General features: G+C 50.1%; 1 protein-coding gene across 3 annotated transcripts; it reads right to left on the bottom strand.

Moving 5' to 3' along the window:
* Positions 1 to 11,465: 11,465 nt before the first annotated feature.
* SEMA6C (semaphorin 6C) lies at positions 11,466 to 20,517 on the bottom strand. 3 transcript variants are annotated; one of them, XM_068963791.1, is made up of 18 exons: positions 20,400 to 20,517; positions 18,660 to 18,774; positions 18,302 to 18,365; positions 18,095 to 18,151; positions 17,636 to 17,737; positions 17,311 to 17,401; positions 16,993 to 17,112; positions 16,729 to 16,817; positions 16,230 to 16,447; positions 15,828 to 15,959; positions 15,413 to 15,565; positions 15,009 to 15,182; positions 14,590 to 14,736; positions 14,239 to 14,316; positions 14,057 to 14,112; positions 13,846 to 13,890; positions 13,397 to 13,492; positions 11,466 to 12,962 (listed from the first exon to the last, which is right to left on the bottom strand). In XM_068963791.1, exons 1-18 carry the CDS (start codon positions 20,515 to 20,517, stop codon positions 11,923 to 11,925), a joined length of 2,895 nt encoding a protein of 964 aa, XP_068819892.1. In that variant the 3' UTR covers positions 11,466 to 11,922. The 3 variants fall into 3 exon arrangements, with proteins under 3 accessions (XP_068819892.1, XP_068819893.1, XP_068819894.1); XM_068963792.1 differs by lacking the exon at positions 13,397 to 13,492; XM_068963793.1 differs by lacking the exon at positions 16,993 to 17,112.
* Positions 20,518 to 22,037: the final 1,520 nt, after the last annotated feature.

The following is a 22,037-nucleotide window of genomic DNA, read 5'->3' as shown; positions in this document are numbered from 1 at the left end:
TCTAATATGGACATACCCAGAGCCTTTAATAGTTGAACCATCAAGTGACCTGAAACTTTGCCTTAGATTTATGATGTGTACCCATTAGGGAAGAAACCTAGTTGGGAGGAGGGATTAGATGTGAGCTTTGGGGAAGACAAAGAAATATATTCTGCTTCCAAAGGAACAGGCAGGCACTCCCCACTATGCTGAGTTAATTTCACTGAGAAGAAATCACTTGGGTAAATCTGCATCCACTGTGTGTCCATACCCCAGATGCCAGTTTAAGAAGCTAAAATAGAATTTTTAAAAACTGGAAAGCAAACTTGCTGATGTGGGAGACGTGTATGTAGATCCCACATCCTCCAGCTGCACCTCTGCGATGCTGGAACATGGCCAGAAAAGAGGCTCATGGGGTTAGGAAACAGTCTGGTCTCAAGACACCAACTTTGCTTTGGCTAGATTTTATGAAATTGCAATGAGGAGGGTAGTCTGTTGTCAGAACAACTTGCTTCCAAACATTTATTTATGTAATGTCAAGCTTTAATATCAACTTTTTAAAAAATATTAATTTATTTATTTTAATTGGAGGCTAATTACTTAACAATATTGTATTGGTTTTGCCATACATTGACATGAATCCGCCACGGGTGTACATGTGTTCTCCATCCTGAACCCCTCCTACCCTCCTCCCTCCCCGTACCATCCCTCTGGGTCATCCCAGTGCACCAGCCCCGAGCATCCTGTATCATGCATCGAACCTGGACTGGCGATTCGTTTCACATATGACATTGTACATGTTTCAATGTCATTCCCCCAAATCATCCCACCCTTGCCCTCTCCCACAGAATCAAAAAGACTGTTCTATACATCTGTGTCTCTTTTGCTGTCTCACATACAGGGTTATTGTTACCATCTTTCTAAATTCCATATATATGCGTTAGTATGCTGTATTGGTGTTTTTCTTTCTGGCTTACTTCAGTCTGTATAATAGGCTCCAGTTTCATCCACCTCATTAGAACTGATTCAAATGCATTCTTTTTAATGGCTGAGTAATATTCCATTGTGTATATGTTCAACTTTTTAACTTTATAAAATTTTGTTAAGTTTGCTAAGTGTGCCTTTCTGTGGAACTTACATGGTATCCACTCATATGCAAGACAAGACAGGAGGAGAGATGAAGGCTGAGGACGTTGTAGAGTTTTTATCCATCTGATTTGGGATGCGTACACTGTTTGTTTTCTTAAGGTCAGGTCTTGTGTAGAGCTTTTGTGCTTTATAGGTGCTCAGTGTGTTGGCAGAGGGGATAAGGACAACCAGTGCCATAACGTAAGGAACCAGAGATTCTGGCCAGATCTTTGTCACCTTACGCTTTTCTCTCCCACCATGCCTGCTCCTTTTGCCTAGACACTTTAGAAAGTGTTTCATTGCTGGGATTTCTTGGAGTTTCTTTTTTTTTTTTTTAAAGAATGGGAATATGGGTGGAGAGGGAGAGAGGTTGTGAAGAAGTCATCATCCTGGACTTGCTTTGTTATAAATTAGAAGCAACCAGAGGGAGATGTGAAGGACAGGGAAGCCTGGTGTGCTGCAGTCCACAGGGTCGCAAAGAGTTGGACACAACTGAGCAGACAGAACGAGAGGGATATGTGCCAAGTAAACAGCTGAATGACTGTAGAATAAGGTTTTCTTAATTAGCGATCATGGGGAAAACATGTATTCTTAGTTTGGAATAAAATGTGACAGTTAACAGGGTTCTATTTACCTTGACTACTGAAGTAATTTGCTGCAGTTTTCCAGAGCAGAATCATTTAGGGCTCAAAATAGACTGTAAACATAACTCCCCAAACCAAATTTAACTAAAGTGAAAAGAAAAGTGAAAGTGAAGTCACTCCATTGTGTCCGACTCTTTGCAACCCCTTGGACTGTAGCATACCAGGCTCCTCCATCCATGGGATTCTCCAGGCAAGAATACTGGAGTGGGTTGGGTGCCATTTCCTTCTCCAGGGGATCTTCCCAGTCCAGGGACTGAACTCGGGTCTCCCGCATTGCAGGCAGACGCTTTAACCACTGAGCCACCAAGGAAGCCCTTAAAGAATTGGCTATTAGAGGCTTATAGACAAAAATATCAGTTTTGAAATGAATGCTGGCTATGGGCCACCTCAGCTAGGTTTTCTCCATGGACCAAGTACTGAGCACTTTCCAGATGATCAGAGATGAGTCTGCACCATCGGGGATGGTGGAGAAATGCAGTGCAGCCGCCTAGGTAAGGGTGAGTGTAAAATGGTGGTTTCTGCTGTCAAATCGTCCTGTTTCTATTCGCAGTGTTTTCCTTTTTCTGAGTCCCTTTGTGAATCAGGTGCTAACAGTAAGCTGCTGTTGTGTTCCATTTCAGAGCTTTAGCTTAACTATAGAGGGACCAAATGTTATTTTAGATGTGTTTTGTGTGTGTTCTTGGTGTATATATTGACTTCAGTTCCTTGTTTTTTGATTTGTTTGTTTATTTTTTCTTTCCTGTTAAGAAGGTGGAGGTTAACCTTACAGAAAATATCTAGGTCCAACCAGCTTACTCTCTAAGGTAGCTTCTGATGGAGGTTGATTCCATCTAGCACGCCCTTCTGAGTATACAGAGCCCCTACTGTTTAGAGGTTCTTATTCTTTTTCTGTAAAAGCCTATCATTCCCACTCAGAAAAATATCTAATATAGCCCAAGTCATTTTTGATGATGGGGTCTCTGAGATAGGGAGTTTAAGGAGGGATTGGGTTAGGGAGAGAGAGAAGGGCAATGTTTGGAAAGGGGTGGGCACTAAAAGGGCATTTGTTTTTATTTACCTGGAATAGACCATTTAGCATTCCAGAGAAGGAAAATAGGATTTGATCTCTAGTTGTATTGCCATAGAGAGAATGGTAGGTCAGGATCCCTTGTAGTAGTTAATATTAATGACATTATTGGCAGTACCATTATATGATTTTGCATATTTTTCTGGATCAACCTTGGAAGTTGGGAAAATGTTGCTAGGTCTTCTGGGTTTGGGAAATCCAACTGCCCTGTTGGCAAGGTTGGATTACAGAGACTCAAATAACAGACAGGTGGTTCAGAGATGGTACTTGAACAGGAAAATCTGAAACCTGGATAACTGCCTATTTTAAAATAAAGCTGCTTTAATAGTATCAGTATTAATATAGAAATTTTAGACCCTACATTTACATTATGGTTTTAAGCTTCCCCCTAAATAAGAGAAAGAAATAAATCTTAATATTTCTGTTCTTGTTCCCAGCTTCAGGGAAATTATTTACAAATGTATAAATGGACATTCCCTTCCTATCACTACCTCTGTGGGATCTCTTAATTATAATGCCATAGTTGAGGTCTCTTACTTGAAATATGAGAGAACTTGGCTTTAGGTTTTCTGTATTTTGAACTCAGCACCTTAAAAGAGTTTCTTTTTTCTCTGTCATATCTGTTTCATTACTTTTGGCTTTGCCTCGCCCTCTTTTTCAGCCTTCGCATTGCTTTAGTAAGATTTTTGTGTCTGCTCAGTAATACTAGAAATCTGTGGCATACAAAATGGCTTTCCTTTCTTTCTTTATATTGCTGTAAAAGAAATGAATTTACCAGAAGGCTCTCCAGTTGAAGTTAGGTATTGTGTGACCAGTGCATTTTTTTTAACACCACTTTGCTGCATGTATATTATTGTGTATATTTATAAATACATATGAATTTTCCCACTTTTCTCTTTGTTTTGAGGTCCAATTCTAAAAAGTACCCAGTAAACGCTGGAAATATTTTTTATCTCATTAAACACTTTAGAGAGGGTTTCTTTCAATTCATTAAAGGGACTGAGGAAGAAAAAGCATTACTTCGGCCCTTTTCTGAGAGGCACACTCAACAGGCAGTAATGAGAAACCTGAGGAGTAAGGCCCTAGGGAGAGCCAGTACCTAGCTTTCCAGAGATTTCTTTAGCATATAGTGTGATGACATCATGTAAACTGAAAGCGTCAGAGCAGAGTTGGGGGTAGAACTGGAGCTGCCTTTCCACAGAGCAAGCCTCCTTTCCACCCCTGTGGCAGCTGTTTTGACTGACATTTGCATAATTTCTTATACTTCTGAATAGGCAAGAAACTAGATAAACGTCCATGGCAGAGGGTGCAGACATTCTATATATCTGCTTTTCCAGTTTAGACGCCTCATCCTTTTAAGAAAAGATCATTTTGAGAAATTTCTGTGGCTCTCTCCTAACAAACATCATGGATCCCCAGAACCTGAAGACCTGAGGCATATAGAGAACTATTCCCAGAAGTTTAATCCTGAATGGCAATTAGTCTTTGTCCAGATTTATTGGAGAATGGCCTCCTGTTCTCTGCTCCTTGTGTAGACATCTCTGTATGGCCAGAAAAGGAGCTTTAGAATGGAATACAAGCCAAGCACACCTATGTGCTGCTCTAATCTCTTATCTATTTCCATTTTATATTTTCCCCTTCTGAGTTAGTATTCTATTTCCTGTGCCAACATATTTACCAAGAGACAGGAGCAAGAAGGATGTGAATTCAATTTAAGTAGCTTTGAACCTCTGGTACTGCCTTTTTTTTTTTAAGCCTCTCTAAGATTAGGGGGTGGGGTGATATCCCAAGATTGTACTACAGACCAATTTGGCTTGTTAATGGCAGGAAATTGTGATTCCCTGTCTCTCTCTCCTCCCCTTCCCCTCTAACTACTTCTGCTTCTGTGACCCCATTGTTCTTATCTCATTGAGTCTTTCCCAGGCACTGGAACTTAATTAGTAGGTCATTTCTAATCTATGGGCCTTGTCTTTCCTCTTTCTATTCCCTGCCTTCCCCACCACATATTTTCTGTTTATTAAGTGGTTTATTCTTAATTCTGAGAATTAATCTAGGTCATGCTCTATATCCTGTGCTTCCGAATTGGTTTCAGGCATCTGGTTCTATCAGCAGTAATGATAACAGCTCCCTTCTCTGGCCTTGCCCTGTGTACTGTCCTTCTGCCAAGGCCACTTGTGTTAGGCTAGAGAAAGGGTAGGTGGGGTGCTTAGCTTCTCAAAACAGCTTCAGTTTTACAAGTTGTCTGACAGCTTTATGTACAGTATATTTTAGGAAAACAAATCTACTTCTCTTTTATTTAGGATTTTAATAAAATAGGGTTTGAATCTGATGAGCAAGTTCATGTGTGTGTGTAAGCATTTATGTGTATGTACACCTATACAAATCTATATTATATATACAATTTTTGTACTATCATTTAAAATAAAAAGATATTTCTTAATAAAATGTCAAAGTCTTACCATTTCAGGTGTCACTGAAATTTTTTCCATCTCCTGAGCAAAAATTATATCTATTCCCTGGTCCCGGATAAACCTTAAGACCAAGTTTTCCCTGTCCAACTGAACTAATGAGAATGGAACAGTGGGAGGGTGTTGTGTTTTGTGTGTGTGTGTGTGTGGTTTTTTTTTTTTTTGAGGAGGAGGAGGGCGGTGTCTTCTTTCCTCTGTTGAGGTCTCTTCTACCCATTTACATTCTCTGCCTTTTCCTTATCTAGCTACTAGTTGACAGTCTTAACAGGCAAAGCAAGTTGAGGCAAGACCAGAAGTAAGAATGAAGAGAGATTTTGACTGGGTTATTAATTTATATCTTCTTCCCTTCTTGATCACTCCCACCCCTAAAAGCAAACAACCAAGAGAGGAGAGTGGCTGAAGGAGATTATTCTGTGTCTTGTGTGGGAGTAAAGTCAATGCCGATATACTCAGGGAGGGGGTGGGTGGACATAAGGCCCAGAGAGGCTGGGACAGTTGATTTGCTCTGCTAACTTCTAAGCTACTCTTGGTTAATAAGGTGCTTGGTGTTATCTCAGTCCAATTCAGCACACATTTACTAAGTAAATATGAGTAGCAGTCTGGTTGTGGTACAATCCCCATTGATAGCCAGGCTTGAAGGGATCTATCTGGCTGGCTACTAATGTGTCCCCATCAAGTATACGTGAAAGTCACTCAGTCGTGTCCAATTCTTTGCGACCCTATGGACTATACAGTCCATGGAATTCTCCAGGCCAGAATACTGGAGAGGGTAGCCTTTCCCTTCTCCAGGGGGTCTTCCCAACCCAGCGATCGAACTCAGGTCTCTCACATTGCAGGCAGATTCTTTACCAGCTGAGTCACCAGGGAAAGCCAAGAATACTGGAGTGGTTAACCTATCCATTCTCCAGGGGATCTTCCCGACCCAGAAATTGAACCGGGGTCTCCTACACTGCAGGTGGATTCTTTATGAGCTGAGCTACCAGTGTATGGTGTTCTCAAAAGCTGCTCCATAGGCAGTAAAGATGCCTTTCTTAAATAATGAAGTTAAGTCGCTCAGTCGTGTCCGACTCTTTGCAACCCCATGGACTGTAGCCCACCAGGCTCCTCCATCCATGGGATTCTCCAGGCAAGAATACTGGAGTGGGGTGCCATTTCTTTCTCCAGGGGATCTTCCCGACCTAGGGATCAAACCCAGGTTTCCCGTTTTAGGGGCAGACGCTTTAACCTCTGTGCCACCAGGGAAGCCCTAAATAAAGGAGGGTAATACCAAAATCAAGGGCATTTAAGTATCAGTATTCAACATTAGAACCTCCAGGTAAGCTCTCAAAGTCAATGTTTAGGAAACTGAACACTTACCATGTATTAGGCTGCATGTGGATAATTGCTTTTTGGTAAATAATACTGTGTACATACTAACTATAAGGTACATCTAGCAGGTACCTCATAAATGGATATATGGTCTTTGTGGTGCCTAAAGAAAAACAGAAATTTAAAAAGCTTTGAAAAGCAAAGAACTGAAAGTAGTGTTGAATCTGTAAAAGTGAGCCCTCTACTCCAAGATCAGTAGGTAGAAAATACAAGAGAAGGCTGAAGTGTGAGCAGCCTCGTGATAATTACGCCTACTCAGGGTTTACACAAGATGTCTGATAGCTAACAGTAAGTTACTTAAGACTACAGAGGAGGACTACCTTGATGGTCCAGTGGTTAAGAATCTGCCTGCGAATGCAGGGGACACGGGCTTGATCCCTGGTTCAGGAAGATCCCACTTGCCTCAGAGCAACTAAGCCTGTGCACCACAACTTTGTGATGTGAAGCCGTTTCAGTCATGTTGGACTCTTTGCAACCCCATGGACTGCAGCCTACCGGGTTCTTCTGTCCGTGGGATTCTTCAGTGAAGAATACTGGAGTGGATTGCCATGCCCTCCTCCAGGGGATCTTCCCAGCCCATGGAATGAATCCTGCATTGGCAGGCAGCTTCTTTACCACTAGCGCCCCCTGGGAGGCTAACCTGCATGAATTTCATCAGTGGGTTCCCTGTACTTTGGCTTCCAGTTGGATCAGTCAATAGGAAGTTCTGGGCAGAAGACAGGATGAAGAAAAATGACTGAAATCAGTGTATTGATTTCCCAGTTTCCCTCCCTTGGGCTCGCCTGGGCCCCACTCCTTTGATTAAAGGCCACTGCTCCTCTCAATGCTATCTCACGAAGGCTCAGTAACCACTACCTCCCTTTGTCCTTTCAGGTGTAAGGCTGTTGTTAGTAGCCTCTAGTTACTAACCTATCCCTTGCCAACAATTTTTAAAAGTAGTTCTTAAAAAAAAAATAGCCCTTGATTATTTTGAACATGTCAATTATTTTCTGTTGGGACCTTAATACACCTGGTAAAAGCACGTGATAGTTTGGATTCATAAATTTCACATTTTATCCATATACTTCAATCTTACTCTCATACATGTAACCTTAAATTCTTATGAGTCAACAGTTCTAAAGGGTCAACTGCTGGCTTAAGTAATAGTGACTCATACCTGTGCAGTTCCCAAGGGTAGGGTAGTGGTATCAAGGAGACATAAATCTGAGAGATAATAATAGCTCAGGCCCCTGTGACTTAGCTACAAAAGATGCTGAACAGCTTTTCAAGCTTTGTGACTGTGGAACCTTCTGTGTTTCAGGTCCCCAAAGCTTTAGGCAAGCTGATGGACTCTGCCTACTGGGGCCTTGGTTTCTCCATAACCTCCCAGGATGCCTCTGAGAAATCAGCTTAGAAATCCCTCAGGATGATAACTTTATCCTCCTGTTAGCACATTTTGTTTTTTTCTGAAGACAAAGTTTGAGCTAATATCCTGAAAAAAAAAAAAAGACTATCAGCAGATTTCTGATTTAGGATCATGTTTATCCCTGTGTTGTCAGTGATAATTTCTTTCAATTCATCCCTTAATTTATTATTCACTATTCTGTCAGGATGAGGTTTTTCATATGTGCTAATGAATTACATTCTTAGTAGTAGTCTATTTGGGATAAGTATTTCCCACAAGGCACTTAATTTAAACCTATATATTTATATAATGCTTTATAAGCCCCTGTTGGCATATTTCTTTCCACACTTTACAAAAGAAGTTGAGGTACAGAGAGGTTAGTTGAATTGCCAAGGTCACCCACAAGACTATTAAGTGGCAGAGTCCAAGGACTGTTTGCTTTCACTGCAACATAGTTGCTTTCCCAAGCCCAGAGAAAGTTCTCAGAGTCCAGCTGGGTACTCTTGACTAGATAAGTTGCCATCCTTTAGAAATACTAATAAATGAACACCCTTCACAATTAAACTGAAACCGGGACTTCAACCTGTATTGCAGCTGCCTGCAGAGTCACAAGGTTAAAATTCTATTATACTTTTCTTTGGGGTCTACATTGAAACCTGAGGGTATTTTACCCCTTTCTTTGTGACCACCTTCAGGGCTGAACTGAAGAATTTGTGGGAATTTGCCCTCAGAGGGCTACGAAAGTTTGCAGTCTTAGAATTTTTCTTTGTCCTGGCTTGGTTTGAAAGGGATAATGAAGTCAGGTGACTGAAAATGTTCTTTACTCCTTCCTTGCTCTCCTCTGCTATCTAGAAACTAGCAATGATTTCAAAGTATCTTGGTTTAAGTAAGGCATCCAGTGAGGAAAAAAAAAAACCAAAAAACAAAAACCAGAGATCTAAAGGACCTCTCCAAGCTGGTGTCAAGGCTGTATATTGTCACCCTGCTTATTTAACTTCTATGCAGAGTACATCATCAGAAACACTGAGTTGGAAGAAACACAGGCTGGAATCAAGATTGCCAGGAGAAATATCAATAACCTCAGATATGCAGATGACACCACCCTTATGGCAGAAAGTGAAGAGGAACTAAAAAGCCTCGTGAAAGAGGAGAGTGAGAAAGCTGGCTTAAAGCTCAACATTCAGAAACTGAATATCATGGCATCTGGTCCCATCACGCCATGGGAAATAGATGGGGAAACAGTGGAAACAGTGTCAGACTTTATTTTGGGGCTCCAAAATCACTGCAGATGGTGACTGCAGCCATGAAATTAAAAGACGCTTACTCCTTGGAAGAAAAGTTATGACCAACCTAGATAGCATATTCAAAAGCAGAGACATTACTTTGCCGACTAAGGTCCATCTAGTCAAGGCTATGGTTTTTCCAGTGGTCATGTATGGATGTGAGAGTCAGACTGTGAAGAAGGCTGAGTGTGGCAGAATTGATGCTTTCGAACTGTGGTGTTGGAGAAGACTCTTGAGAGTCCCTTGGACTTCAAGGAAATCCAACCAGTCCATTCTGAAGGAGATCAGCCCTGGGATTTCTTTGGAAGGAATGATGCTAAAGCTGAAACTCCAGTACTTTGGCCGCCTCATGTGAAGAGTTGACTCATTGGAAAAGACTTTGATGCTGGGAGGGATTGGGGGCAGGAGGAGAAGGGGACGACCCAGGATGAGATGGCTGGATGCCATCACTGACTCGATGGACGCGAGTCTGAGTGAACTTCGGGAGTTGGTGATGGACAGGGAGGCCTGGCTGCGATTCATGGGGTCGCAAAGAGTCGGACACGACTGAGCGACTGAACTGAACTGAACTGGACTGAACTGAACTGAACTGAACTGAACTGAAGCTGGTGTAAACAAGCTTCAAGGAGAAAGAAGGTAAATTCTCGAGGACATTTGGTGGAACTAGCTAACCAAGGTGTGAGAGGTATTCAGAGAGCATTTAAAAACCTTGAGGGGAAAATGTTTAAGTGAAGTTTGTAAGGATACCAAGGGGAACAGATTGCTGAGTAGAAGCAGATCACAAATATAGGACTAAGTTTGGAGGGCTCAGACGGTAAAGCGTCTGGCTACAATGAGGGAGACCCGGGTTCAATCCCTAGGTCGGGAAGATCCCCTGGAGAAGGAAATGGCAATCCATTCCAGTGTTCTTGCCTGGAAAATCCCATGGATGGAGGAGCCTGGTAGGCTTACAGTTCATGGGATCGCAAAGAGTCGGACACGACTGAGCAACTTCACTTTCACTTTTTCACGAATCATCACAAGATACCAATGTTTTCTCCTTTCGAGTTTTCTCATACATTATCGTACTTGAGTCTCTCAACCCCAGTTTTCAGGCTAAGGCTAAGGGATGGATCTTTAACCCTGCAGGATAACAAGGAGTAAAGGGCGGAGCTAGAAACCATCTCACTGTTCTTCAACAAACTGTTCCAAGCGGATTCCTGCCCAAGCCTTTTAGGCAAAGAACCTGGAGAGAGCCTGGCGAGATTTCCTTAGCTGCAAGGCGTGGACTGGCCTCTAGGCGCCGCCGGCGATAGGGAAGCCTAGGGCTCCAGCCCTGTGGAATACTCCAGCCACGCGCCGGTAAAAAGCCAGACTTGTAAATCCGCAAAAGCAGCCGCCGCCAGCTCAGGGCCTTAAGTGCCCTTAGCTAGAGGTAGTGGGAGGGGCAGATCTTGTTCGTCCCTCTCATTGGCCCCCGGCAGTAACGGACAGGTATCTACAGCCAGCCCCAGCCAGAGGAACCGCACTACACACGCTAGCTGATCTTCGGCGCGCGGGGTTGGAGTGCTGCAGGGGCATTCGCTAGGGGAGGCTACGCATGCGTGCAAAAATTCACGCTTCTCGGCGCCCCTCTGGCTTTGTGAAGGGTAACTGCTCCTTAGGGAACTGTTGGAGCAAACCCCTGACTCCTCCAGGACTGAAGCCTTTGCTGTTTTTTGTGTTTTTTTTTTCCTTTTTGTAGCCTTCTCGTGCGACCGACGTTCTTCCAGCGAAATTCTCTTTTGACAAGATTTCCTGATGCGAAACTTCAATCACTTACACTGCAGCTTCATTTTATTTCTCCCCAAATACCCTCCTCCTGCCCTGTCGAGCATTCTACGAAAAAGTGCATCTTACCTCGATCCAGAAACGGGCTTGGAGTACCCTCCCTAACCCCACCTAAATTCTACCCGGGGTCTCCTGGGCCCTGGTTCATCACGCACCATTTCTTCGCTTGCCTCCTTCAGGAAACCTTTCCTGATTAACCCCGGTGGGACTGCAGCCATCCCAATTACTCGGAAGAGAGTCAAGGCCAAGTTGAAGGCAGAAATTCTGGAGCAAAGGTGCTCAGAGTAGCCGACCGGTTCCCGTCCCGCCCGCCCGCTCCGCGAGTAAAGTCAGGCAGCGGCTCGGGGACAGAGCTGTATTGGGAAGCGGAGAGGCTCCTACATAGTAGGAGGAGGCACGTCCCAGGAGGCCCGAGGACTCTGTACACAACGCGAGTGGCTCAGCCCCGGCCGTCCGCCGTGCGGCCCGCCCGGGGCCCAGTCTGTGGAGGCCCGGAGGGGCGAGTTAAGGCAGCTTGGCTGAGGGAGAGGGGGAGTGGGAGTGTGCCAGTTACCCCTGAAAAGCTGGCTCACTGAGGGGGCGAGCTTCTCGCCTCCCACTCCTCTCTCGAGGACAGGGGGAAAAGACAGTCGGCAGTCAATAAATAAACCCGAGGCGGGCAGGGACCCCGGGAGACTCTCGGAGTCCAGGAAGGCTGGAGGTGTGGCACAGGGAGGGAGGTCATCTGTCCTTGGAGACGCGTCCACGCTCACGGCCTCTGAGGGTCCCACTTGAGGCCTTGGAGCAACTCCCTTCAAAAGTTAAAATGGCTGCCGTTAGGGACGGCCGCCAGCGAGGAGGGCCCGACGAAGGGAGGCTTCAGGGGCCCCTGGGGCTTCTCGACGTCCACCCTCTTCAGGGCGCGGCCCCGGTGCCCCTCAGGCCGACCCAGGTACAGGAGGTGTCTCCCGGCACCCCCCGAGTACCTGGATGGGCCTCCCGAGGGGACTCGGGTGAGCAGCGCAGGGGGTGCACGGTGCGAGGAGAAGGGCAACTTCCGGCTGCCACCCACCCCGAGCCGGGGAGCTGGGGCGGAGAGCGCAGGCCGGCCGGCGGGGGCCGGGCACTTGCCCTCCGGGGGCACGTCCAGCCTCCGAGGCGGGGCACAGTCCCGGGGCAGCAGGCTGGGGCCGGCAAAGAGGGTGGGGGCGGGCTCGGGCGGCAGCGGCCGCGAGGTGAAAGGGGCGGCGGCCGGGGGCTCGGCGTCCTTCCTGGGCGCCTGCGGGCCGTGCAGGTAGCGCAGGAGTTCCTCCAGGGTGGTGACTTCCACGGCCTGCCCGGGACAGCCAGGCGGCGGCGGCTTCACCAGCACGCGCGGCGCGGGGCCACCCGCCGCGTTCCCGCCTCGGGCGCGGCTCCGGGCCTCCTTGGCGTTGTTCCCGTTCTGGTTCCAGTCCCAGGGACCCCCGGCGTGGCGGAGGTGCTTGACCGGCAGCTCTGGCGTGGACTCCGGGGTGGGCAGGCAGGCCAGCTCTGGCGGGGGTACGCCCTCGGGAGGAGGCAGGAAGGTGGTGTAGAGCTGCGGCGTCTGGGCCCCCTCTCCGTCCTTGGACGGCGGCGGCGGCTCTGGGCCCGCCCCATGCAGCCGGGCCAAGCTGCGGAGGGAGAGAGGACGTGGGATCCCTGCAGACTCGATATCCTTGCTCCGCCGTCGGTGCGCTCGGCGACAGGCGCAGGAGACCAGGAGGCCAGAGACAGAGGCGCCCAGAGCGAAGGCCGCGGCCACACAGGCCAGGAGGAGTGGGATGGGGACTGAACGTGAGGCTGAGGCTGGTGGGAGGTCTCGGCGCACGCCTGCCAACGGAGAGAGAGGAGAGATGGAGGCTCAGCGAAGGTAGCCCAGCGGGAAGACAAGTTCCAAAGTGTCCCTCTCTCCGACTGCTGGTCTGCTTTCACTCTGACACAGCCTTGACCCTCTATAGGAGTCTCCTCCCCTGACCCCTCAACACACACAGCCCACCCAACCACCGCTCACACACAAGCTAGAGCCTGGGCCTGGGGAGTCCCATCCCAGCTCCGGCCCCTGTAGCCATGCCAACAGCAACTGCCAAACTCTGCCCGTGCTGAAGGAGGCGGGGCTGGGAGGGCCAGCTCTGGGGAGAAGGGTGGGGAGGTTCCAAACAGGCATTGTTAGTGAACACCAAACAATGATCAGTGAGCGGCTTAGAATTCTTCAAGAATCGGCAGCTCCACACTTCACTCCTGTCCCTCCCAACCAGCCCCCTTACCCTGAGTGTGAGCTCCAAGAGTGGAAGACTGGGGCCGGGGATGGGCATCACTGGGGGGGCTGGGGGTCTCAGGGGAAGGGCCAGGACTCAGAAGCACTGATGACAGAGACCAGGTCAGAGCCAGTGAGACTCCCGTTCTCCACCTCTGATACCCACAGCGGGTCTGCCACCCCCTTTGGAACCCAGAAGCCCAGAACTGCAGCCTTCATTTTCCTCTGGGAATGGGGAAGGGCTTACCATGCAAGGCATTCTTTCATTTCTTTGTTCAAAAACTATCTATTAGGCATCCTGTTATGTGCCAAGCACTGAGCTATATGCTAGATACTTAGAATGTTAACGCTTTCTGAGATTCTCTCAGAGTGTCCAGGGTGCTGGTCTGCTGCTGCCATGGGGCATGGACTTGGGTGAGTATGGGCTGACCATGGTGAAGTTGGGACAACAAAACTCACCATAAGTGGAATCCCCTGTACCAGACTGACTCCCAGTAGCTCCATCTATGAAACAGGGAGGGAAAGGGTGAAGGTGGGGGGAGGCTTCATGAGGAACTGATGGGCATGACCGTGCCGCAGGAGAGTAGGACAAAAGCCCACACCTGGGAGGGTGTCTATGGCCGTCAGAGCCATGCTCAACAATGGATACAGCTGCCTTTGCCCTTTTTACCTTGGCAGTCATCATGCTCCATGGATTCCTCGTTACCAGTTGGATCCACATCAGTCCTAGGAGGAAATGGAGGTGGCTCAGTGCAGGTACAACTATCGTCCCCTCCCCCACCCTAGCCCTCAGCCTCCTCTCTTAGTAGTGGGGAGCTTTCTCCTCAGGAGATCCAGGAGCCCCTCACTTACCCACCAGGTGCCCTGATATCCACGCAGCCTCTGGAGCTGTCCCATCCACAGTATGGGTCCTGAGAAGCCAGACAGCTCCTAGGGAAAACTGAGTCATATGAGGCTGGGACCCTCCACTCTAATCACAGTCCATTCCCCTGCCTCTTTCACTCTCACCCTGGCCTGCAGGAGGCTCCTAGCCTAATATTCCCATCCTATCCACACCAATCCTTAGTCCCATCCCTGGTGACTGCCCACTTGCAGGATGCTTGTGGACATCTCACCACACACAAACATCCCCTGCATTTCCCTGCCACCCCCAATGCCTTTGTGCCTGCAGGCCCAGGGAGCCTGGCCTCAAGTCCCTCTCACCTCCGACAGGCCCCATGCCGGGCACACCGACTAAGAGGGAGGTAGATGATGCAGCCAGAAAAAGCCACAAAGAGCCTGTGACCTTCAGTGTCCAGCTCCAGCCCTATGACCCGCCGTGCTGTTTGAGCTGCCCGCTTCCCACTGCACCTAAGGTGAGGCCAGAGGGAGTCAGAGGTGGAGCAGGTGAGGCTCCTTTTTCCCTGGGTGAGGTAAAGAAAAGAAGGTGGGGAGGCATACAAGCAACTGAATACGACTCATGGGGCTACCCTGCAGTGCCACACAATGTCGTCTTCTCTCCAAGTCCCTCTCTCTTCCCCACAACTTCCAATATCGGAGTCCCCACCCCATCCCCATATCCCCATCTCCCACCTCACATTCCATCCCTGCTCTGCAGGGGGCCTGCTGGACAAAGGGCTCACCGGGAGGGGCTGTAGGCATTGATCTCTTCCAACAGAATGGGCTCAGAGCCCCCAGATTGCCCCCCTGGGGGTAGCACCTTCAGCACTGTCCCATCATTGGAGCCAAGGAACAGGACTGTGGTGTTACTGTAGGGACCAGCCATGCCATCCACAGCCACCTGGGTCAGTAGGGCCCTGGAGGAATAGGCCTCAGGTCAGGACAGCCTGACCAGTGGAAGCTTGAATGTTTCAAGGACCTAGATGCCCCTTCTCTGCCCTTCCTCCAGCCCAGGGTTTCCTTCTTAGTTCTGTCCCTCCCACTTTCATGGGTTCTTCCTCCTACTAATATGATTTACCTTGTGGGGTCAGAAAAAGAGAGTGGGTGAGGGGCGGATGGCAGTGGTCAGGGTTTTTTAGCCCTGTACCTGCTGGTGAGGGTGAGCAGAGGCTGATGGGTGGCGGGTGGCACAGCAGGGTCCAGGAGTGGGTGAGCCTTGATGAAGGTCAGGACATCATCAGGGAGGTCTCGAGAAGAGGGGAACAGTGCAGCTACACCTACTCCTGCACAGGATCCGGGCCTGGAGGACACAGGAAGAGGCGGCCTTAGGACAGGGAGCTGGTGGTCACAGAGCCTAACTAAGCCCCAGCAGCCTGCCCGAGGGCCGGGAGGCCCCTTGTTCTGTCTGCGCACAGACATTCACACTACTGCTTTCATTCCCTGCTGCCAATCCATGACAGCCTCCTCCCCAGGCCTTGGACACCTTGCCCTCTCCTCATAACCTATTTGGGGAGCAGACACTGCTTGCTTCTACCTCCACCAAAGCCCCCCATCCTGGGTACCTGGGGGAGGGGACCCTGTCCTCAGACACAGGGGTCCAGGCCCCATCCAGACTTCTCTGCTCCTTGAACTTGCCCTCAAACCCACGCTCGATATCATCCAGGTAGAAGGCGCAGACCGCAGAGCCAGGAATGCTGAGGGAGCCAGAGAACGATGTGGACTAGGTGTTAGAAGGGACAGCATAGCACCTCCCAGGTAAGGCTTGGCCGCCCTCCTTCATGTACCATCTTAGGGGAGAGCCTGAGAGAGCGGGGCAGCCCCTGGGGCCCATGCAAGGAAAGCACAAGGAAAATGGAGCTTCCCCTCACCGCCCTCATCAGTAGGCCCTGCAGGACGATCTTTGTTGCTGGGGGGCATGGAGGGAAGGGGACAGACTGGGCTACATTGACTAGTCTAGTACCAACCTATTGGTCTGGGTGGTGAAGACCCCAAAGAGAGCAGAGCGACCATACAAGTTCACAGGCCCTGTCAAGGCCTGTAAGACGTCAAAATAGAAGGTCGAGTCTCCAGGGACAGAGCAGTTGAGCCGCAGCTTCAGGAAGGATGTCCAGTGGCGGTCCAAGGCTCTAGGTGAGCCACCCATGTCACGCTTACACACACGGGCCACACGGGAGAACTGCACCTGCCGGGGGAGAACCGGGGAGGAAGATCAGTGAGCGAGCCCCCACGTCAGCAGGGTGAGAGCGGTTTGGTGGGGTTAGAGTACCAAGAGACCAATGTCAGGGGCACAGCTAAGGAAGGATGTGGTGTGGTTGGTCAGTCCGGGTCAAGGCGAAGGACAGCAGGATGAGGGGACAGAGGCCTGAGGGCAGCTCCGCGTGGGGCTCAGAGCCCAGCCAGGAGCTCTTCCCCGAATGTCCAGCAGAAGCCTCTAGCTACCACCCCCGCTGCCCACCTCCTTACCCTCCCTAGCCGGGCATCCTCCACAGAGACTTCTCGGAAGAAGAAGTAGACGTGCTCTCCGTGCTCCAAAGCGTGGACAAAGTGTGGCTCTGAGTGGGGAGTGACAGGAACAGTATGGAAGAGTATCTGTACCTGTCCAGAATCTCCTGATCCCATGCTGCCTTTCCCCTTAGCACACCTGCACACAATTACCACCACCTACCGCAGCTCTCCCCCTGCACCCCCTCCCCAAGAGCAGCCTCCCTCCCCCAGGCCCACCCTGACCTCGGAGCCACTTGGAGTCGTACTTGGCGGAGCGGAGCGGGGGCTGAGGCCCAAGGCTTCGGTAAACCACAGCGTCACTGGCCTGGAAGTCTGCAGCTGTGGCTGAATACAAGCTGCCCTCTGGAGGGGTGGGTAGGGTGGCATCAGGGGGGCTCAGGGATCTGTATCTTGGCTCTTCTTGGGCCTCCAACACCCCTACCTTGGCCTGACCCTGGCCCCTACCTCACCCCTGATTCAGGAGCATGCAGGAAAGACCAAACTGGGAAAGGGGCTAACATGGCAGCCACATGCCTGCTTCTCACATGCCCGGGTGCACACCTGCAAACACAGCCACGTTGGACTGGGTGGCATCAAAGGGGCATCGAGCCTGCCCACTCAGCTCCTCACCCTCCTGCTGCAGCGAAGTTACCTGGAAGCAGAAGGAACAGGTTCTCGGAACCCTTGGGGTGCTGCGAGTCTGGCTCCATAGCCCACTTCCTCACGTCACCTTGCCTTCTTGCCCCACCTCTTCCGGACCCTCCACCCAGGACACTCCCAGCCCCCACCCCCTGCTTATCCATCCCCACCAAACTGACTGCCCAGCTTGAGTTCTCCTCCTACTCCCATCCTGATGCCCCACCCTCTGTACCCCACGCCTTTGTACCCCATAGCTGCGGCACACGGGGCTGAATGAGTTCGTTCCACAGGCAAGGAGCGTCTGGGAGTCCCAGGGCACGAGAACGCGAATGTAGTTGTAGCACTCGTCCTAGAGAATCCAGAATTCTATGTCAGCCACAGGGCTCCCTGGGACTGGGACGGGGGTCATGGAAGTAGGGTTATCCTCCTTGAGGCAGTTAGAGCAATAGGGGGTAAAGTTTCAAAAAGAAGCTATTTACTACTAGTCCTGGGGTCTTGGGCAAGTTCTTTGGCCTCTCAGAGCCTCGCTCTTCTTTTGTGTGAGATGTGTAAAGGAAGCTAAAAATCATCAATTCCCTTTCCTGTATATTTTCCTCTGTGACTTGAGATAAGAAGTAGCGGAGATTTGGGGAGGTGGAGGGTCAGTTGGACAGAGCCTGCAGGCTGGGTCATCTCCTATCCTCATGATTTTCATCCCACTCCTCACCGTCAGCTTGCCCCGCACGGCACAGTTCTCCATGTCTTGGCTCCTCCATGTTAGATACTGGAGGGAAAAGTAGAAGAGGGAAAATCATGGCACAACCTACGCACATTACGGTTCCCTTTTGGAGTCTTCTTCCCACCCCCCTGGGTCCCCGTTAGACCTTTCCAGCTTCATCTCCATGCCTCAACCTCCTCCCACACAGCCCCTCACCTTGTTGGGCACGAGCCCCTCCCCTTCTTCTTGGGCTTGAAGATCAAAGGAGAAAATGTGATCCCTGAAGGGATAAGCAAGGAGGGATCAGAGCCAAGCCATGGCTCCCCACGTGAACTCCCGTGTCCCCACCTAGTCCGTGTTCGGCTGCTCGGGGACAAACAGTGTAGACCTCCTGCCCTGTCTTCTCCCCCTGACTCCACACCTCGGCTGCTATGTTCTGGGTCCTAGCATGTCCAAACCCCAGGGCTTGTACACCTGCACGTGCCCTCTGCAAGATGGGGCAGTGGCCATGCAGGTCCCATGCCTGCCTGGGAACAGGCCTGGCAGCCCCACAGTGGTGCCACAGCCAGTTTACCTGGCAGCCACTAGCAAGGTCCGGTTCAGGGTCAGGAATCTCTGAAAGTCCAGCCCAAGTTCTGCAACCAGAGCATCATCCTCCAGGCCCCGGAACCAGGATAATGGAGAGATACCTAGAAGGCGCAGAGAGGCAGGCGCTGACGCCCTCAGGACACAACACTCCCTCAGCATCCTCCCCAGTCAGAGGAGACCCAGCCCTGGGCATGTTAATAAAGGTATTAAGAAGGCTACTAATAAATACAGTATCAGCTAACTCTGAGCACTTCACCTCTGCCAAGCACTGTGTTAGCGCTTGAGTGGCATTCTCATTTCAGAGAGCAACCCTATGAAGTAGATTGGTGCCATCTTACAGATGAGGAACCTGAGGCTTAAACCCAATAAAAAATTTGCAGAGCTCATTTAGCTTGGGAGTGGCAGGCACCCCAATTCAGATCGAGGCCTGTCTGAGTTCAGAACTGAGCCCAACCCAATTCTTAGATCTGCCTTAGGGCTAGCGATTCCCTTTCATTCCACATTGTATGCTGTCCCATGTAGACCATTTCCTCACCCCATCTCTCCCAGCCCTCTTTTTGCACCCTCCCCTCAAGGCTCTTCACAGACTACCTCAATCCTCCAAGCTTTCTGCCTCCTCTGACCAACTCCAGCATCCACCTGGCCTGATCATGGAAACCACAGTCATCAGTGTTCAGAGGGAGCCCAGAGTTCAGAGAGAGATGATTTAAGATTTGTACCGTGATTAGAACTGTGTCTGGCACATGGAAGTGTTTGCTACTCTTATCTATCCCCCAACAGTTACTCTCAATAACCTAACTGCCATTCCTTCAACCTTAAAATTATTCTAAATTCTACATATATAACAGGAAGCTGCAAATAGCTCTATCTACAAGGTCTGTCACGGTGGGACGGTGGCCTTTCCCTTTCCAACTGGCCCAAATGGCTGGTATGAAGCCTGCCAGTGTGACCCCAGGTAAGGACTGGACATGCCCGCTCCCTCCCCACAGCCTTCTCACTCAGCCTTTCCTCCTCTTTCCTGACTGGGCCTGGGACATTTGGTAGGTCCCACCGTGACGGACCTAGATATGGTGGTGATAAAGTGGTGGAGAGGGAGGTAAGAGGTGTTGGGAACCTCTGAATTAGTCCTAAGCCTTCATTTTGTAGCTAATAATAATAGCAAACACATATACATCATTTACTTTGTGCCAGACAGTGTTCTTAGCACTTTACCTGTATTACCTCATTTAATCCCTAAATAACTCTATGAGGTAAAATACTATTTTTTGGCCATGTCTCATGGCCCGTGGGATCTTGGTTCCCAAACCAGGAACTGAACCTGTGGTCACTGTGGTGAAAGCACCAGATCACCAGGGAATTCCTGGTAGAACACAATCATTATCTTCATTTTGCCGATGAGGAGACTGAGGCAAAGAAGGTTAACTAACTGCTTATAAAGCGAGCAGCTTTAACAGCAATTTGAACCTGCCAAGGTTTGGTCTGACCAAGAATCCGTGTTCTTTATCACTGAACAATGCCGCCTGGAAGTGAAGAAAGGTGGCCCGCAGAGGAGAAGTGACTGGCCTCCGTGCCACTCCACCTATCTGCTCCCCTTTCCTGTCAACTCTTAGCTTCCTTGAGACTGACAGCCCTCCTGCAGCTTGCCACCCACACGAAAGGTCTCAGTGTCTAATTGCCAAGACTGAGTGCTGAGCTCACCTAGAGGGTCAGGGTGCCAAGCACTCACCGTGCAGGTCAGAGGTCAGCAGAGGGAGAGGGTCCTGGGGAAATGCAGCCTGGGTGTGGGGAATTGAGAGCAGCAAGAGTAGCAGCAGCAAGGGCATGAAGTGGGGGGCACGGGGCATTCTGTGTGGGGCAGCTCAGGCCCCAGGGGCTGCCCCCTCACCCATATGCTGGCCCTGAAAGAGAAGACAGAAGTGGGGGAAGGGGCCAAACGTCCTCCACCTTTGAAGCAGGAGGGCTCCTTCCCAGGTCTATCCCCAGAAGACCCTGCAGAGAAGGGTAAAAAATCTATCTCTGGCACTGCCTCAGTGCCAGCCGGCTGTCACTGTCACTCAAGTCCTTTCCCTCTCCAACTGGCCCCAACTGGCTGGTGTGAAGCCTACCAGTGTGACCCCAGGTAAGGACAGGATACGCCCGCTCCCTCCCCCCAGCCTTCTCACTCAGCCTTTCCTCCTCTCTCCTGACTGGGCCTGGGACATTCGGTAGATGACACCTCCTGGCCCCCTCTTGCTAACCTCGTCTCAGCTATAATTAGACACTGAAGCCTTAAAATTATAAATAGTGATTCCTTGGCACCAGGGGGAGGAAGAGGATATCATGTCTGCCTCCCCTCCCTCACAGACCCCCATGGCACCCTGGGAGCAACTTAGGCGCCGTGCCTCGGTAGAGGCAGCTGTGAGGCAGCCATCATGCAGTTTAGGGCTGAGGAAGAACAGAGTTGGGGAGGCAGCCCAGGGGTCTTTGCCCTGGTCTAAGCTCCTGCTTCTAAGGCCCTTTCCATCGCTAGGAAGAAGCTGGGTAGGGAGGGGAATGGAGGAGGGGGGCTGTCTTAGCCAAAAATGAATCTGCATCAAAGCCAGATCAGAGGCTAAATTTAGCTCTGGCTACAGCTGTCTGCCCGACCACTGTGCCCCCTCCCAGCCTCCCTAGCCCCCTGTTCCCTCCCCGACTCCTAAGAAACCTTGCATGAGCTCAATCTGGAGAAGAGCGGACCCACCCTCTGTGAGGAGCCAGTCATAGCAGGGGCTACACTGGTGAGGAGATATGACTGAATATGTCCCTCTCTCCCTTCCTTCCCTCTTTGGGCTGCCTTGGAATGAAAATGTAAATAATTCAATGACAGGCAGGCGATTGTAGCCCAAAGTCCAGGAAAAGATAGATATGGTGGAAGGGACTGTAAGACAGCCCTCCTTCCCACCCATCAGCCTCCATCGGCCTTCCCCAGCCAAGCTGACCCTGGCTGGAACCCACAGTGGGAGATGGACACCAGCTTCCTGCCTTCCCCTGATATTGAAGTGAGGGACTGAGTAAGCCCAGGAAATCAGGTCAGCAAGGGTGAGACTCCCTCCTTTCCATGAACAGACAGTTATCCTTCACTAATCCTCAGTTGCCTGTCCCGCCATGTCTCCCGAAGAAGAGACCCTGGGCTTCCAGGCCTCCCCCATTCCGTCTCCCCCACAACTCCACTTTTGGAGCCAGAACCCAGGTGTACCCCACCCCCAATCCAGCATCACTGATGGGGAGGCTGACGTCAGATGGGATCCCAAGAGAGCTGGAGGAGGGGAAGGGGTAGGAGCCCCTAATGATGGCCCCCTCCCCAGGGGCAGAGCAGTCAGCTAGCTAACGACCCTCTGGTGCTGAA

This window comes from Capricornis sumatraensis, chromosome 2 (genome assembly GCF_032405125.1).
Source record: "Capricornis sumatraensis isolate serow.1 chromosome 2, serow.2, whole genome shotgun sequence".
Taxonomy (NCBI): domain Eukaryota; kingdom Metazoa; phylum Chordata; class Mammalia; order Artiodactyla; family Bovidae; genus Capricornis; species Capricornis sumatraensis.
Note: the sequence above shows the minus strand (reverse complement) of the source record. Positions and strands in the feature narration are given on the sequence as shown.